The 17083-nt window shown below is 39.5% G+C and overlaps 1 protein-coding gene across 1 annotated transcript in view; it reads right to left on the bottom strand.

The window, feature by feature from the left end:
• Positions 1-17083, bottom strand: part of LOC141086031 (uncharacterized) — a 971752-nt gene that overhangs the window by 173156 nt on the left and 781513 nt on the right. The window contains exon 89 of the mRNA XM_073571764.1: positions 7560-7704. Within this exon, the coding sequence (XP_073427865.1) occupies positions 7560-7704 (145 nt within the window). The remainder of the gene's footprint in view (positions 1-7559; positions 7705-17083) is intronic.

Genomic DNA, 17083 nt, shown 5'->3' with positions numbered 1-17083 from the left:
TTGGGTATTTTCTATCATATAGACCCCTCAAAGTGGCTTCAAATGTGATGTGGTCCCTAAAAATAAAATGGTGTTGCAAAAATGAGAAATCGCTGGTCAATTTTTAACCCTTATAACTTCCTAACAAAAAAAAATTTTGGTTCCCAAATTGTGCTGATGTAAAGTAAACATGTGGGAAATGTTATGTATTAAGTTTTTTGTGTGCCGTATCGCTGTGATTTAAGGGCATAAAAATTCAAAGTTGGAAAATTGCAAAATTTTCAAAATTTTCGCCAAATTTCCATTTTTTTCACAAATAAACGCAAGTTATTTGAATGCAATTTTACCACTAACATGAAGTACAATATGTCACGAGAAAACAATGTCAGAATCACCGGGATCCATGGAAGCGTTCCAGAGTTATGACCTCATAAAGGTACAGTGGTCAGAATTGTAAAAATTGGCCCTGGAGTTAACGTGCAAACCACCCTTGGTAGTGAAGGGGTTAAAAGAACCCATGGCTGCTTTTTGGCACAAGGTTAGAAGAGGCTGGATTTTTATAAAGTTGGGAAACTTCCATCACCTGACTTTTCCTAATGATGACAGTAAACAAGCCATAACCCTAACAGGCTAATTAAGGTCTGAAACCTTGGTCAAAGCTATCTGAGCACACAAATCTCCAAAGGTGACAAAACTTTTGCATCTGCCTATTTTTTAAAGTGTAAAAGATGAATGAATATATACAATGTACATATATATATATATATGCCTAATTAAGAGACCATCACATGAAAAGCCTGTCATGGGCAGCCCATTCTCCAGACATGAACTCCATTGAAAACCACTGGAATGTAATCAAGAGGAAGATGGGTAGTCACAAGCCATCAAAAAAAGAACTTCTTAAATTTTTGCGCCAGAAGCAGTGTGAAAGACTTGTGGCAAGCATGCCAAAATGCATGAAAGCTGTTTTTAAAAATCTTGGTTATTCCACAAAATATTGAACTCTTCCTGAGTTAAAACATTAGTATTGTTGTTTCTAAATTATTATGAACTTGTTTTCTTTGCATTATTTGAGCTCTGAAAGAACTGGTATTTTTTTTTAAATTTTGACCATTTTTCCTTTTCAGAAAAAAAAATTTATTGCTTTTAAATTCGGAGACATGTTGTCCGAAGTTTGTAGACTAAAAGAACAATTTACATTGTACTCAAAAATATACCTAGAAATAGAAAAATCAGACGAACTTGAACATTTGGAAGTGGTCTCTCAATTTTTGCCAGAGCTGTATATATATATTTGCCTGAAATGCAAAGGAAATGTGTCAATATTTAACTTTAGGCCTTTCAGAGTTAATTTTATCAATTTCCTCCTTAACTTGCTTAACTTCATAGTAATAGTTATTTTGACCAGTGGCCAATTCTCTTACTTGTGACTAGCCTAGGACATACCATTGCTTCTCTTATATTATTTATAATTTGTGCACAGTGTGGTCTATGTATTTGTGTATTTAATAAACCTTGACTCAATTCTCTTTAGGTGCGCAGATTTTTTTATCATTTGTGGTCTCTACTTTTAGTGGGCCAGTTAGAGATTGAACATATGTGTAGCACCCAATCTTCCTCATTTTGCTGTGCCCACCTTATCAATCAATATATGGAACAAACATATTGTTGGCATTACATTTTCCCACAAGTTTAATAAAATGTATGTTTCTTATGTAGAAATATTATTGTTTTTTTTCCAGATCGTACAAAAGTGACAATAGGAAATGTGAGCCATGGCCGTTTCTTCATAGGACTGTTGCCTATAGTTTATCCAGATTCCTGTAACTATATATCATGGTAGTTAGGCAATGATACATTACTTTCTAATATCATTTCATTTCTTTTGAAAAAAAATAATTTGGCAATTGGGAATCTAGAAAAGGTGATAATCTCTAAGCAATCTATCTACTTTTTTGAAAACATGAATAAGAACAGATATAATTAAAAGCAATTTAATTGGAATTTGAGAAAAGAGAGAAACTCAAATCTTAAATGCCTATTCACTGGTTTCATGTAGAATTTATCTATATCTGTTGGTTTCTTTAGCATCACATGAAGCGTGGGGAGATAAGAGAATACACTTTACTTTATAAGATTGCACAGAATGAATCCCGTACCCTCAATCTCCATGTAATAGCAAAGCAAGATTTTTTTTTATCAAGGTATATTCACAAGTATCTAATGCTCATCTCTGGTAAAGTAAGTGCTGTGAGTTTATGTTCACCTCCATGACACAGCTTTAAATTAAACATGCTGCCTTGTGTCTGCTGTGCCTATTATTGAATCTTGAAACCAATGTAATGCTCACCCAGCCATGCATCACTCCGAATGGATAAGTACAAATGGATTTATTTCTCTTGAGACGCTATCAGCCACAGAAACAATATGTACAAGAAATGCTCATCACCATAGCAGGTATGGCATGATGGGGCTCTTGCAAATACAATTTGTAGGACACTAAAAAACCTATTGTGCATAAGACTAGGCTTAAAGGGAAAGAATAGTGTTTTTTTTTGTGTAGTTCAAAAATATAACACAAGCATAATAAAAAAAAATGCAACGCTAGAAGCCTTTAGTTTTGCTTTTAACTTCTTTTCACATCTCTGTAAAACTGGTGAGAGAGAAAAGAGTGAAATCTATCTACATATAGATTGATACAGACTCGGACTGGACCATAGGATAACAGGGGAATCCCTTGGTGGGCCTCTGTGCAGGTCTGGGCACACAACCCCACTGTATGGGCACTGTAGTGGGCCCTTGGCGCCTCTGTCCATCACTTGGTGGATAGATAGATCTCTATATGTAGATATGCATAGATCTATAAACGCATGTACTGTATACAGTACTATGCAAAGTATGAAGTTCAAAATTAGAAGTGTTACTAGTTTATTTATAACAAGATAAACATACTACCCAAAAACTCTGTTTACCCTCTGGAGAAGGCAACCCTCCATCACAGTAGAAACCACACAGATCACAAAACATTTATGTTGTACACAGATCAAGATTCAAGAATTATTTATGGACAGTATTAATAAAAATCAATACTTCATTGCTTCAACATAAAAACATACACAAACAGTCTAAAAAGGTGCCTCAAACCAAACAAAAGGAGAGAACAGCTAAATAATGCATGTCACAAAGTTAGCATTGAAGTGATGTAATTAATCATTAAATATAGCCTAGATATTCAAAAACTGCATATACATAAACATTAGAGACTAAATAATGTAGTATACAGAGCAACATAATCACATACAGTACTTTGATAGGATTTGTTTGTTGATTAATAATTAGTCTCATAAGTGTCCAGCAAAAAATAACAGCTAAACAATGTTCAAAGTAGACCAATGCAGCAAAATATGATACTCTCAAAATTTAATGAATTTAATTTACATATTTTCTCATATAGGGCTACACTGAGTACCTTTTTAATATTAGGGTACTATCAGCATTCCTAGTTTAAATATTACTGGATTACATAGCTCAAAGCATGTGTATATTGCTTAAAATATAGTTGCAACTGGTGCAGTCAGTGTTGTAAGTCTAGATGATTTCTTCAGAGGGAACCCCTTTATGCAATACTCATATCCTAGTACATCAAGCAACATCCCCTAAATTCCAAATGAGAGTGGTACGTACCCCAAGAATTATTAATCAATGCCAAGCAACAATGTCATGTGATAGGGTCACTGGCACATTGTATAAAGGGAGATATGTGTCACTGTGCATATTAGCATCAGTGATGTAAAACTAGAATAGTTTTCCTCCAGAACGCTATGTGTTGAAAGGGTTAAGTTATGTTATAGGCTGGTTTTCGTGGACCTTCATAGAGAGGGTTGGAGGAGGTCCACCGTATCTTCACCTGCAGAGTCCTGACAGGACCTGTGTGATGTCAAGGTCATGTAATCATCACATGGGGTGTTAAATACCTGACCATGAGAGTCAGGGGGGGTGGTGTATTGGGGATAGATGGAACTCCCACGTGGCTCCCATAGGAGCTAAGGATGCTGTGTGCGTTACCTGAAGTGAAGCCTGCAGGGCAAGAACTCTGATGGACTTTATCTTTGTTTTGTTTTACCTTTATGCCGGAAAGGCTCTGCTTGTTTTGCTGAACCCTGCTACCGTTTATGCTGTCTATAATAAACCAGCAGGTAAACTACCAGAACTGTTCCTGTGTCTACCTCATGAAGCAGCTGAATGAGTCAACCTCTCACAGCCAGCAACACCACAGGATCAAAAAAACATGCTAGCTGTGACTCCACGCTGTCTCCCCTCACCCCTAAGGTGGAGTCATTTCAGTTTGACAGCCGAGATTACATCTACAGGTAACATGCATTTTTTCGATCCTGTGGTGTTTTCAGTGTACAAAGTACAAGGAGTCCTGGAAGTCACAATCAACCCTTTAACGAGTCTTGTAATATGACTTAGGATAAAAGACCTTAGACCTTAATTGAACAAAGCATTTTCTGCCCAATCCCCTCCTTTACTCATTTACTAACAAAAACTAAAAAATCAAAGTAATCCTCAAGTGTTCATCGATAATCCATAATGATGATGTCCCACGATGAGCCCCAACTCTGCTAAATCTGGTAACATTGCTGAGCGATGACATCAGTAATGTGACTGTTTACCCCGGCAACCTGATCACACTAACTTTAGTGTGAGAATATGGCTGTGTGTGACCGGCCATTAACCCTAATGACATCTCCGCTGGTCACATGCAGCCGAGTTCTCATGCTCAGCTCAGTATGGTTTGTGTTGTGAGTTCATTTTCCCCTCCGTCACTGAGGCCTGGTGAACTCCCTATTCTAGTGAAGGAAGGTAGTGAGCCTGATTATCAGGCACCTGGGACTAATGAAGACGATTGGCTGAGTGGAGTCTCTGACTGGATTTAAGGCAGCCTACGCCCTTTCTGCCCTGCGGGTGATTTCTCTGTGGACTCTTGGACACCAGTCTGATTCCTGCTCTCCTAAAGCTAAGTTTTCTGTTTTGCCTTTTTGCATTTAAGATTTGTTTTTGTTTCTCTTGCTTTTTGGATTCTGCCACTCCCTGCTGGAGTGTACAGTGTTCCTTGAGCTTTGTCTTCTGAAAGTACCTGAGTGCTGATTTAGTTTTTGAAGCTTAGTTGCTTCAGGGCCATTTTTATATCAGCTTGTTGGCTTTTGTCTCTGATAGGGTTTTGGCAGATTGCAGACAGCAGCCTTCCTATCCGTTCCTATCTAGGTAGTTTTTGGGCCCCGTCTTTGCTCAGCCTGTCTTTCTGTCTGTGTAAGTGTTTTTCATCTTGCTTCACCGTCATTATATGTGGGGGGCTTCCTATTGCTTTGGGGTCTGCTCTGGGGCAGTTAGATTTCCCCTTTCCTTCTTTAGGCCTATGTATCTCTCCGGCTGTGATCGAGGGGTCTAGGTCATCGTAGGAACCCCCCACGGCTACTGCTAGTTGTGTTGATAGGTTCAAGGGTCTGCAATCTGATAGTTGCCAACTTCTCTGGTTTTCTGGACTTAGCTAGCATTTCTGTTTTTGCCTCCTACGGTGACTCAATCATAACAGGTTTGACTGCCGATCAGCGGTCGTATTAGTGATGTCACCATTCAGTAATGCAACCAGAGTTGTGGCTCATTGTGGGACATCAGAGTTATGGATCATCAGCCGACAGGTGAGGATTACTTTGACTTTTTGTTTTTATTTTTATGCTAATAAATGGGAAAAAGAGGGGATTTGTCGAGAGTGATTTTTTCAATTAAAAGGACTTTTCTCTGCAAGTGTCTTTTCTACTTTTGACTACAGGTCAGTTTTTGGGGTGATAGACACCTCTTCATTGCTAACCCCTAGATTTGATTTCAGTGAACATAAAACATAGTATCACTGAGTTCAGAAATGTCTGATCTATCAAAATATAAAATAAATTAATCTGATCGGTAAGCAGTGTAACGGAAAAACATCTAACTGCCAGAATTAGGTTTTTTTGGCTGCCGCAACATTGCAATAAAACGCGATAAGATGCTATCAAAACATCATAGTTAGCCCAAAATGGCATCAATAAAAATATCTGCTGAGGGCACAAAAAATAAGCCCTCGCCCTGCCCAAGATCCTGAAAAAATGGAAACCCTATGGGTCTGGGAAAATGGCAACAAACGCGAAAACTTTTTTTTCATACAAATTTCTGAATTTCTTTTCACCACTTAAATAAAAATAAAACTAAACATGTTTGGTATTTGTGCACTAGTACTGACCTGGGGAATCAAATTGCCAGATCAGTTTTAGCATATAGTGAACATAGTAAATAAAAAACCCCAAAAACTATTGTGGTAAAATCTATATGGTAAAATCAACGATGCCATTCAAAAGCACAACTCGTCCCTCAAAACTAAGCCTTCATATTGCTATATTGACGGAAATATAAAAAGGTTATTGCCTTTGGAAGATGGGGAGGAAAAGCTGAAAAAGAAAAAATGGAAACTGGCTATGGCATGAAACATCAAGGACATACTGAATGAAATTCTGTAGGAAATATTAGAATTGTGACTGCAAAGGACAGGGGTAAAATTATCTCTGATGAAGCCCAGTTTAGCCTGTTTGGGACATCTAAAAGAATTATTTTGTCTAGAGAAGAAAAGGTCCAGGCTAACATGACTTCTGTGTCATGCTAATAGTAAAGCATCCGGAGACCATTCATATCTGAGGTTGTTTTTCCTCCTTGAAACACTGCCATGAATTATGAATAGTATCTAAACAGCCTCCAAGAGCAATTTCTCTAAATGATCTCGGAGTAATAGTGATGAAAATGTTTTTTTTCCAGCATGATAAAGCACCATGTCAAAAGTGATAACGAAGTGGATCGCTTAACAAAATCGAAAATTCCAGATCTTAACCTCATTGAGAATCTGTGGTGAGTCCTCAAAAAACGAGTGTACAGAAAAACACAGATAAGCTCAAAGCACTGCTTACACAAAAATAGTTTGTCATCAGTCAGGATTTGGACCAAAAACTGACATCAAACCCACCAGGAAGAATTGCAGAAGTCATGAAAAGTAAGGGCAACACTGTTAACAATGAGTCTTTGCATAAACTTGATATATTTGTCAATAAAAGTTTAAAAAGTTATAAAATCCTAATAATTGTACTTTATTACATCATAGAAGCTACTGACTAAAAGATTGAAAAAGAATGAAGAAAAAAGCGTTGTAAAGAACAAAACTTGTGTCAGTCTCAAAACTTTTTCCACAACTGTAAAGTGAGAGCCTATTAACAGATGTCCAATGAAGGACCACCAGCAACAGAATCAACAGAGACCAAAGTTGGATTCAAAGACTACACCATCTGATACATTCCTATAGGTACAAATTGTTGAGAGTTAATGTGGTTAATGATACTGCTGGACACTCTCAGAGGTCTAATACCATTGATCATTTAAAAAAAACATTTTTGCTTTAATCTCTGTCAGAGCAACGTAGTAAAGTCCTTTACCATGATTTTATTTAAGTATATCATAACATTAAACAGATATACATTCACATACGTAGTGCAACATACTTTGTGTCAGCGAGAGCTCCTTCAGTCTTCCTTGGCAAATCTGAGACTCCTGTTGGCATCTGGTCAATTAACCAGCTGTAATACTGTGTAGGATCAACATCAGCAGATGGTATAGGAATTCTTAGCGAGTTGATGACAAGAAATTCTGTAAAGCAATAAAAACATATAAAAGGTAATTTTTGGTACCTGTGAAACTATCCAATTGAGAAAATCAAATTTTATTCAGAAGCCCATGAAATACTATAGTACTTAAGCTTTATGTTGTTTTATAATGAAAGAATAAAACAATATAATATTATATAACTATACCTTTTTAGAATTTTACATTTTTTGTGTTTTTTTTTACGTAACAATTGTATGTAAATTTAACCATTCCTATAATCATAACCCTATTTAGAGTTAGAAAAAAGACTGTAAAAATGTGAAATAAATTATACATTTTTTTAAACTTTGTACTGTTTTTCAGAAAATTTCCATCTCTCCCCCATTCTATGTTCTTATGATAGCTGTGAAAAGCCAATACCAGCTTCTCCTGATGACTCAGCTGTACGTTAACAGATGCAACATGAAGAGTTCAGCTATGCTTGTAGAGAAATATAATTTATTTTTTATTCTATTTATTTTAGTCGCTTACAGTGGCTTGCGAAAGGATTCACCCCTTTGTGTTTTTCATGTTTTGCTAACTCACAATCTGAATTTGACTGGATTTTTTGAGGGTTTGCATCAGTTCTTGTAAAGACCATGCCTACAACTGTGAATCTTTGGTTTTCTTTTTATTGTGGCAAACTCAAAATGAGCCTTACAATTTTTTTTTATTTATGCCCATATTTTTCTCATTTTACTTCACCAACTTAGACGATTTAGTGGTGATGCATCACAAATAAATTGGATTACAAAAATATTTAAACACAGGTTGTAATGTAACAAAACAGGTAAAAAGCGGGGTGAATACTTTCCAAAGCCATTTTATATTCTGCCATTATTCCATAGCAATTTATATTCATCATTATTACTGTCCCTATTGTTGCTCACAACAAATCTTAAAAAAGTTGAAACAGGACCATGTCTACCATTGTATAGCCTACCCTCTTCATTTTACAAGAGTTTGTAGACATCTGAGAAATGAGGAGATCCATTGCTGGGGTTTTGGGGTAGCTACTCTACAGTTGCATGTCTTCTTTGCCAGATTTTTCATTTCATAATGCACCAAAATTCATCACCTCAAATTTTACTTTGTAAAACTGTTGTGAAAGATGCAATATGAGCGCCATCTTCCTGAAAGATGCAAGGCTTTCCCTATAATAGAAGTATGTTGTCCTACAGCAAATAGCCTACTTTGTTCTAAAACCTCCATATAATGCTCAGCTTTGATAGTGCCTTTCAAGATGTGCAAGCTGCCCATGCTAGAGGCACTAAAGGAATCTCATACTGTCAAGAGATGCAGGGTTATGAACTGTGCGCTGATAACAAGCTGGATGGTCCCTTTCCTTTTGAATCCATAAGACATGAAATCCTTGGTTTCCATAAAGATTTTTAAGTGTTGAATCACTTGGCCAGAGAACAGTTCTGCATTTTCTTAGGATACCGTTACACTTAGCGATGCACCAGCGATCCCGACAACGATATGGATCGCTGGTGCATCGCTAAGTGATGGCTAGTGAGCTGCCACACAGGCAGATCTCACCAGCGACATAGCAGGGGTCGGGGGTCGCTACTTACCTGTCAGACGTGGCGATCCTGGCATCCTCCCGCCAGGGTCCACGCATCGCTCGTCGGCACCACAGGAAGCCCAGCAGGAAGTGCGCGACGAGAAATGGTCCAGGACGTTCTCGTGCGACCAGCGATGAGCAGCGGGGGAGCCGGTCGGAGGTAAGTATCAGACATAGCGATATCGCTAGCAATATCGCTGCTACGTCACAAAATCGGTGACGTTACAGCGATATTGCTAGCGATATCGCTATATGTAACGGGGGCTTTAGGACCATTTGAAATAAGCTTTAGATAAGAGAAGATGGCAGCATGATAGAGTTTTAACTAACACTTGTGGACTGAACAGCGAAGTGTTTTCATAGACAATTATTTCAGGAAGTATTTCTTAAGTATTCCTGATGGATTTGTAATGCCACTTTTTAATTTAGTGATGCCTGAGGGTCCATAGATCACGAGCATCCAATACTGACTGTTGGCTTTTTCCATTGTGCACATGTATTTCTCCAGAATCTCTGAATGTTTTGAAGGTATTATGTGCTGTAGAGGGTGGGGTAGTCAAAACCTTTGCAATTTTACATTTAGGAAATTTTTATAAATGTACCACAATTTTTAGATGCAGTTGTTCACAGATTGGTGAGCCTCTGACTGTATGTGCTTTTGGGAGACTCTGCTTCTATAACATGCATAGTGCTGTGACTTTGCTGAAAACTGACCCTACAAATGATTTTCATGAGTACTAGTGATGAGCGAGTATACTCGTTGCTCGGGTTTTCGCGAGAATGCTCAGTATTTTGGCGTGCTCGGATATTTAGTTTTCGTTGCCTCAGCCTCATGATTTACAGCTGCTGGACAGCCTGAATACATGTGGGAATTCCCTAACAAACAGGCATTCCACACATGTATTCACGCTATCCAGCAGCCACAAATCATACAGCTACGTCGACACAAACTAAATCTCCGAGCACGCCAAACTACTCGGAGGACACCCGAGCATGCTCGGAAAAACCTGAACGAGTATACCCGCTCATCACTAATTAGTACCACTTTTTTTCCAGAATTTTGTTAACCATGTCAAACTTTTTTAATATGTGGTGCTGCTATCGATTTCTAAATGACTCATTGTGTTTTCAAATGAAATGGAAAAAAAGTCTACCTTTCCACTTCCGATATGTGTTCTATGTTCTGTTGTGAATAAAACATTGGTATAAGATTTATAAATCATTGCATTTACTATTTTCTATACATTTTCCAACTTTTTTTGAATTGGGGTTGTACATCCTTAGCCTTTTCTTCTGTATTAGGAGTAAAAACGAAAAGACTCAGGATGTGGTATCTTTAGAGAAATACTTATTAACTTCTATGATAACTTTCCTAATAACTTTTTCAATCATTTTTTAAGATCTCACAGGGGACACAAGTCCCACTTTGAATGCCAGAATGTAAGCCACTTTACCAAAAAATGGTGCATCACTTCAGATCATTTACCCTCAGGTTATAAAAGTAAACTCGGATGGTAAAAAAAAAATATTTAAAGTTTTTTTGGAGGGGTTTAGTCCACCCTTGATCAATAAATTTTTTTTAGGTAAAAAAGGTTGAGCGGTGGATATATGTTTTATTTGTTAACCCGCTGACTAACTGTGTAAGAACAGATTATCCTTGTTGTAAAGCAAGAGAGCGGTATTGAATTACTGCAACTGCTACAGCAGTGTGGATGAAAGTCACTGCAGATTTGATTTGATGACTCTAAAGAAAAAATGATAGTCTTTGTAAGGACAATTTGTTATTCCTTAAAAGAAAGATACATCAGAAGGTGAGTGGATAGTAATGTTTAATGCCAGGCAGCTTTCCATTTCACAAAAGTGATTTCAAAATTGATTTCTCTGTACGTGTGCAGAAATGCTGACTGACAGAATCACGCAGGACCAATAAATCTGCCACATATTTTGTTAAGTACTTATTCATTTTGAAATATATCTATATTACCAGAATAACAATAAGATATTGCAAGGCAGGGTGCATAAATAGTGCGAATGATAACAAGACAAAACTGTGTACCTCTAAAGCAATATTCCTTTCTAATGTAATATCAAGGAGAGCGCTGCAAACATCAAAGGAAAAAGCAAAATAAAAAAACCTAATATAATGATAAAAAACAAGGAATCTGGGGGAAAAAATAACATATTAGAATAAGTGAATCATTGAACGATTTTTAACTGAAACAATAGTAATTTAAAAAAACAACAACTTTTAACTAAAAATTCAATTAACTGCCTAAACCTATAGAACCCATGGAAAAATGACATATGTTCTAAATCAGGTTTCTCTGTAAACATATATATATATTCCAGCAAAGAGCAAACAGATGAATGGCATACTAGGGCACACAAATCACCACATTACCAGACGGAGCTATTTATCTGAAGTATTGCGGCATATAATTCAGTCAAAAAATGGAGGTGCTTGCATGAAAAAACATGAATATTTCAATGTGAAGCGAAAAAAGAAGAAATATGCAGCACTCACCGATATAGCTGAAAAACTGTGCATCTTTATTTCACATAAATTCCATCAATGGATGTGTGGACATGCAGGACGTTAGAGGAATGCTAGGGGAGGGAGGTGCCGGACTCGGCATAGATATATATATATATATATATATATATATATATATATATATCAAAAAAAGGGCAGCACTACCAAAATGAAATAGTCGGTGCAAAACCTATTCAGCAGTGTCCCAACAGCCAAATTAGCAAAAGTAAAAAAAATAGGCAGCACTCAAATTAAATGTGAAAAAAAAAAGTGGATACTTTACTGATCCTCAAGTGGCAACGTTTCACGGTGACCCGTCTTTATCAAGCTTGATAAAGACGGGTCACCGTTGAAACGTTGCCACTTGAGGATCACTAAAGTATCCACTTTTTTTTTTTCACATTTAATTTGAGTGCTGCCTATTTTTTTTACTTTTTTTTTTTATATATATATATATACATATATATCAATTTTCCATAACTCTACAAATATTTAAAAAAATACAAAATCTAACAATATATGCACTCGCCACTAGACCTTACACTAAGCTCACATTTCCTGTTGTTGAAGACTTTTTTCTAGCCACACTGTCATCACAGACATGATTACAATGAACATTAACACCTGTATATACAGTAGATAACTCAGGATTCACAATTTCTAATAACTCTTTTTAATAGATTACTTTCTCCCCTTCCCTTCACAATGTGCCCAGACTAGAGCATGCTCACGTTGAAGATCAGAAGGTTTCCATGCAAACAAATAGGGTCTGAGGGAGTCTATTGCTGCTAATGTCCATATGCCCAAAAGGAAGTAGAAGTTTCAAATTAGGTGTGAAAATTGAAAGATATTTTTATAATATTATTATAATAATATTTTTCAATGGAGTGAAATATAAAATTAAAAAATCAACAAATAAAAGTATATTACATCAATGGTTAAACTCAAATGTTCCGTCAAAATCATTAATATCGACAAAAATTAATTTTCTGTTTAAAATGGACTGGTTGGAAACCTTGGCTAACAAAGAAAAGTTAACAGAGAAGTCTTTCACCAGAAGGTCGTTTCTTATTCCCTCCTTGGATACAGAGTCTAGGAACAGACTTAGGAAACAATTCGAGAGCACCAGATGGTACTTGCTACAAAGCATTGGAGGACACGCACCAATTTAAGGAATCTCTTTAAATGATGACATTTGCAGGAGGGGTGGGATAAGAGCAAAGATGGGATTATGGTTTAATGTCATGAACATACTGTACTTGTTTGTAACCCTTTTCCTTGTTGTTAAATTAATAAAAACAGTTTTAAAAAAATCAACAAATTTTAAACTTATTTAACATATAAACCTGATTTAAACACTTTCTTATGACACATTCCCCTTAAGTATGTTTATGTTAACTACCGTATAACTGCATGGAAAAAGTGCATTTTATGTGCATATTTTTTAACCAATTACAAATTTATAGGGAATCTGTCACCCCTGGACAAATTTAAGCTATTACTATGACCATACATGTAGTAGAATGGTTAAACCAGTTTTACCTGCATGCCTCATAGCTGCGGTGTAAATGTTGAGAAAAGCAGTTTTAACCCCTTACCGTACTAGTACTGCTCTGCGGGAGATGCGTTTTCGCAAAGAGCAGTACTAGTACGGTGCACCGATCGCACAGCCTCATGCTGAGCACAGCAGCAATCGGGTGCGGGTGTCTGCTGTTTGTGACAGCTGAAACCCCGCAGCAATGCCCACGATCGGTCCTAGCATCGATCGAGGGCATTTAACCCCTCAGAACAATCGCGCAGGTGTGGGCAATTACTGAGAAGTTTGCAGAGTATTTGGCCGGCTCGGAAGTCCACGTGCGTACAGATAACAATCCATTTGCTCACCTCGAAACAGCTAAGCTGGGGGCTTTAGAACAACGCTGGGTAGCACGAATGGTAAATTTTCGGTACAGGATCTCCTACAGGATAGGAGTGGAGAATACTCATGCTGTCGCCCTTTCCCGAGTAGATTACCGCCCACCAGCGCCCAGTCGAGATGAGGAGTTGGAGGCTATAGAAGTTCCAGAGTTCGGAGGGACTGCCAGGACGGTGGCAGCGACACGGGAAACAGTTCAGGAAAGTACACCTGGGAATTTGTTGGAACAAACCCATGATGAGTGGGTCCATGAGAAGGGAGCACACTTTGGGACGGAAAAAAAAATTCCAGTGGTTGCAACAGTTGTTCTTTCATCCCCACATGAGGACCGTAGTGGAGAGGGTATGTCAGCAGTGCCGGAATTGTGAACTAGTCAAGCTGCCAGAACAGCGAGCCCCCACAGAAACAGTGAGATCCTCTGCCCCCATGGAGCTACTGGCCATAGACTACTTGACGATTGGCCCAGCGCATGAGGGCTATGAACATTGCCTTGTGATGATCGATCACTATTTCAAATTTGCTGTGGTCACGTCCACACGGGACCAGACTGCCGAGTCTGCGGCCTATGCTATCTGTAAGCATTTCATTCAAGTGTATGGGTGTCCAAAGCGAATCCATTCTGATCAAGGAGCCTGCTTCCTTGGGAAGGTTATGGAAGAGTTACATCAGTTGTACAAAATCAATAAGTCTCGGACCACACCTTAGTATCCACAGGGGAATGGAGCTTGTGAGAGATTCAACCACACCCTGATCCAGATGCTGAGGACACTTGAAGAAGATCAGAAAGCACGCTGGACTGAGTCCGTCTCCGAATTAGTGTGGGCATACAATAACCGTAAACACAGTACCACAGGAATCACGCCCTATTCACTGTTCTTCGGCGGACCCGGGAAGGGACTGACTGAATTGGCACTAGAGCCTGAGGAGGACTACCCACGGACGGGGGTGTACTCCTGGGTTCGAGAACATCATCGCCGGCTACGGACCATTCAACGGCTGGTGCAGAACCAACTCCGTTGATTGGAACACTCTTAGGTCACTCCCCAGAAGGGGACAGCCCTACGACCAGGGGATCGAGTCTTAGTAAGGGAGAAGCGCCCTAACAACAAATTGGAGTGTCGGTGGGAGAAGAGGCCGTATAGGGTGAAGCGACGGCTCAGTTGACGGACACCCATCTATGAAGTTCAACCTGAAATGGGTGAAGAACTCCCCACTCGTACACTACATTGGAATATGCTGCGTCCCTGTTTGTCTCGAGACCCTCCAGTGGTGCCATCTGCCCCGGTGCCCCCGGTGGCTGAACCAGTGATCATTGCTGAAGATGAAGAAACCCGGAAACAGGGCTGGTGCCTTAAGTTACGGAAGTAACCGAGGAAACTCCAACTTCCACTTTCCCGGTGGCTGATTCCACAACTTCCACTGATCTGAGATGTTCTGAACGATCAATGGTAGGTGTGCCCCCCAGACGCTACAACCAGGACGAATTCATATGGCAGCAAATTCTACGAGGTCTGCATGATTGTCAGCAGGAACTCCAGAAACTCCCACCCGTGGAATGGCAAACACACAAAGAGGGAGAATGTAAGGGGGTGAAGCACCGAAGGAGCCGGGGGGGTTGCCTTCCCAGCTCCGTGCCCGGAACCATCGAGCAGGGAGTTAGGTTCCCCGGGAGACACTTTAGGAGACTGGACTGGAGTCAGGAACAGGAAGAGGGGAGGACTGGGAGCGAGAAAACTGCACGCGCTTTCCTCAGAGCAGCGCAGAGACCGGAGAGAACACTGACGCAGGAGGAGAGAGTACACGGGTATAGCCGCTGGTGTCAGAGAGACCATGGAGATAGGCAGTGGGCAGTGAGTACGTAAAGCCTGGGACTGCACTGTCAGGAAGGTTGCTGACTCCCCTCCTTGATAAGATGTTGTCTCGCAGAAAGACCGGGTTATGTGCTGAGATGCTCCCCTGTGACCAAGGAGCGTTCAGTAACGGGGCAGTGACCTGTACAGAGAGACTGTGTTACGTACATGGTTGTGGTGCCTTGTGTGTTAAGGCAGAGTCCCTGATCCCAGTGTTAGAACACCGCTGCCAAATCAGAGAGCAGGACTTGGAGCAAAGGGGAATACCGCCAGCCTCATACCCCTTTGCCTCCTGTGTTAACCCCTCATACCCCAGCTGGACTACATTAAAGGCACCGGAAACAGAGGACAGCAAGCACCGCTGGTTCCTCGGTGCCAACGTTGGACAAGAGTGATCCCTTCAATCAAGACCCTTGAGGACTGATAAGTTTGTCTCATAGGAAAATACCTTTTATACTGTTTGAATGCCATATATGCTTCTCTGCTGTTGATATAACCTGTTCACATCATATTCTCTTCCATACTGTTTGTTTTACCAGTATTATTCCCTGTAAATAAACCTCCCCTTTAACTGTTGGACCATCTGTTCCGTGGTGAAATATTGCCATTCCTGCACGCTTTTACAACAGCAGCCAAACATAAAAACCCAATATAAATCTGGTATCGCTGTAATCGCACCGATCCAAAGAATAAAGTTGTTTAATCATTTATACCGCATGAGGAATGGCGTATAAAATAAATAAAACCAATTCTTCACATGCTGTTGATTTTTTCCATTCTGCCTCCCAAAGATCGCAGTATAGCTCAGCACACATTTATCTTGCGCTCTCTATGCTGAGCGCTTACACTGGGATTTCTATGTAAATCTCTGAAATAGGTGATTCAGACAAAACCCCGGGCGGGAAATTCCTTATGATGAGGAAGATGGCTGCACTGTGGGCAGCATAGGACCTGTAATCAGCGATGTCCGTTTTTTTAGGATTGCATAAAAGTGCTGTCGGCACTGAAAAGAAGGACACTGCTGAACAGACGCCAGACAGAGTCAAGAGTAAATCTGCTGCCTCATTATGGATCCCTCGGGGTTTTCATCTGAATCACGACACTCAGAGATTTAGATGGAAACCCCAAAGTAAGTGGTCAGCGTAGAGCACCAGATAAATGTGATCCTAAACGTTATGTAAAATGTTCCCAATCCAATCAATCCACAAAAAAAAGCAAGCCCTCACTTAGTTCTGTCATCTGTTAATGGAGATATAGGGGGCTTCCACGTTGCACAAAGGCTCTGGAAAAGCGAAATAGCTTCTCACCCGCCAAAAGAAATTCAGCAAATTCTCCGCTCCCAAATCCAAATGCCCCCCTCCTTTCTGAGTCTCAGTGTGTGCCTAAACAACATTTAGCACCCACATGTTTGCCATTTCTGTAGTGAACAGATCCCACCTAATTTACAGGTGCGTGTTTCCAGAAGCATGAGCTGGGCATAATGTACTGTTGACTGCAATGTACTGGTCACTACAACG

This window comes from Dendrobates tinctorius, unplaced genomic scaffold, assembly GCF_039654945.1.
Source record: "Dendrobates tinctorius isolate UK_male_01 unplaced genomic scaffold, ASM3965494v1 ptg000007l, whole genome shotgun sequence".
In the NCBI taxonomy this organism is placed as follows: domain Eukaryota; kingdom Metazoa; phylum Chordata; class Amphibia; order Anura; family Dendrobatidae; genus Dendrobates; species Dendrobates tinctorius.
This window is presented reverse-complemented; position numbering and strand designations above follow the sequence as displayed.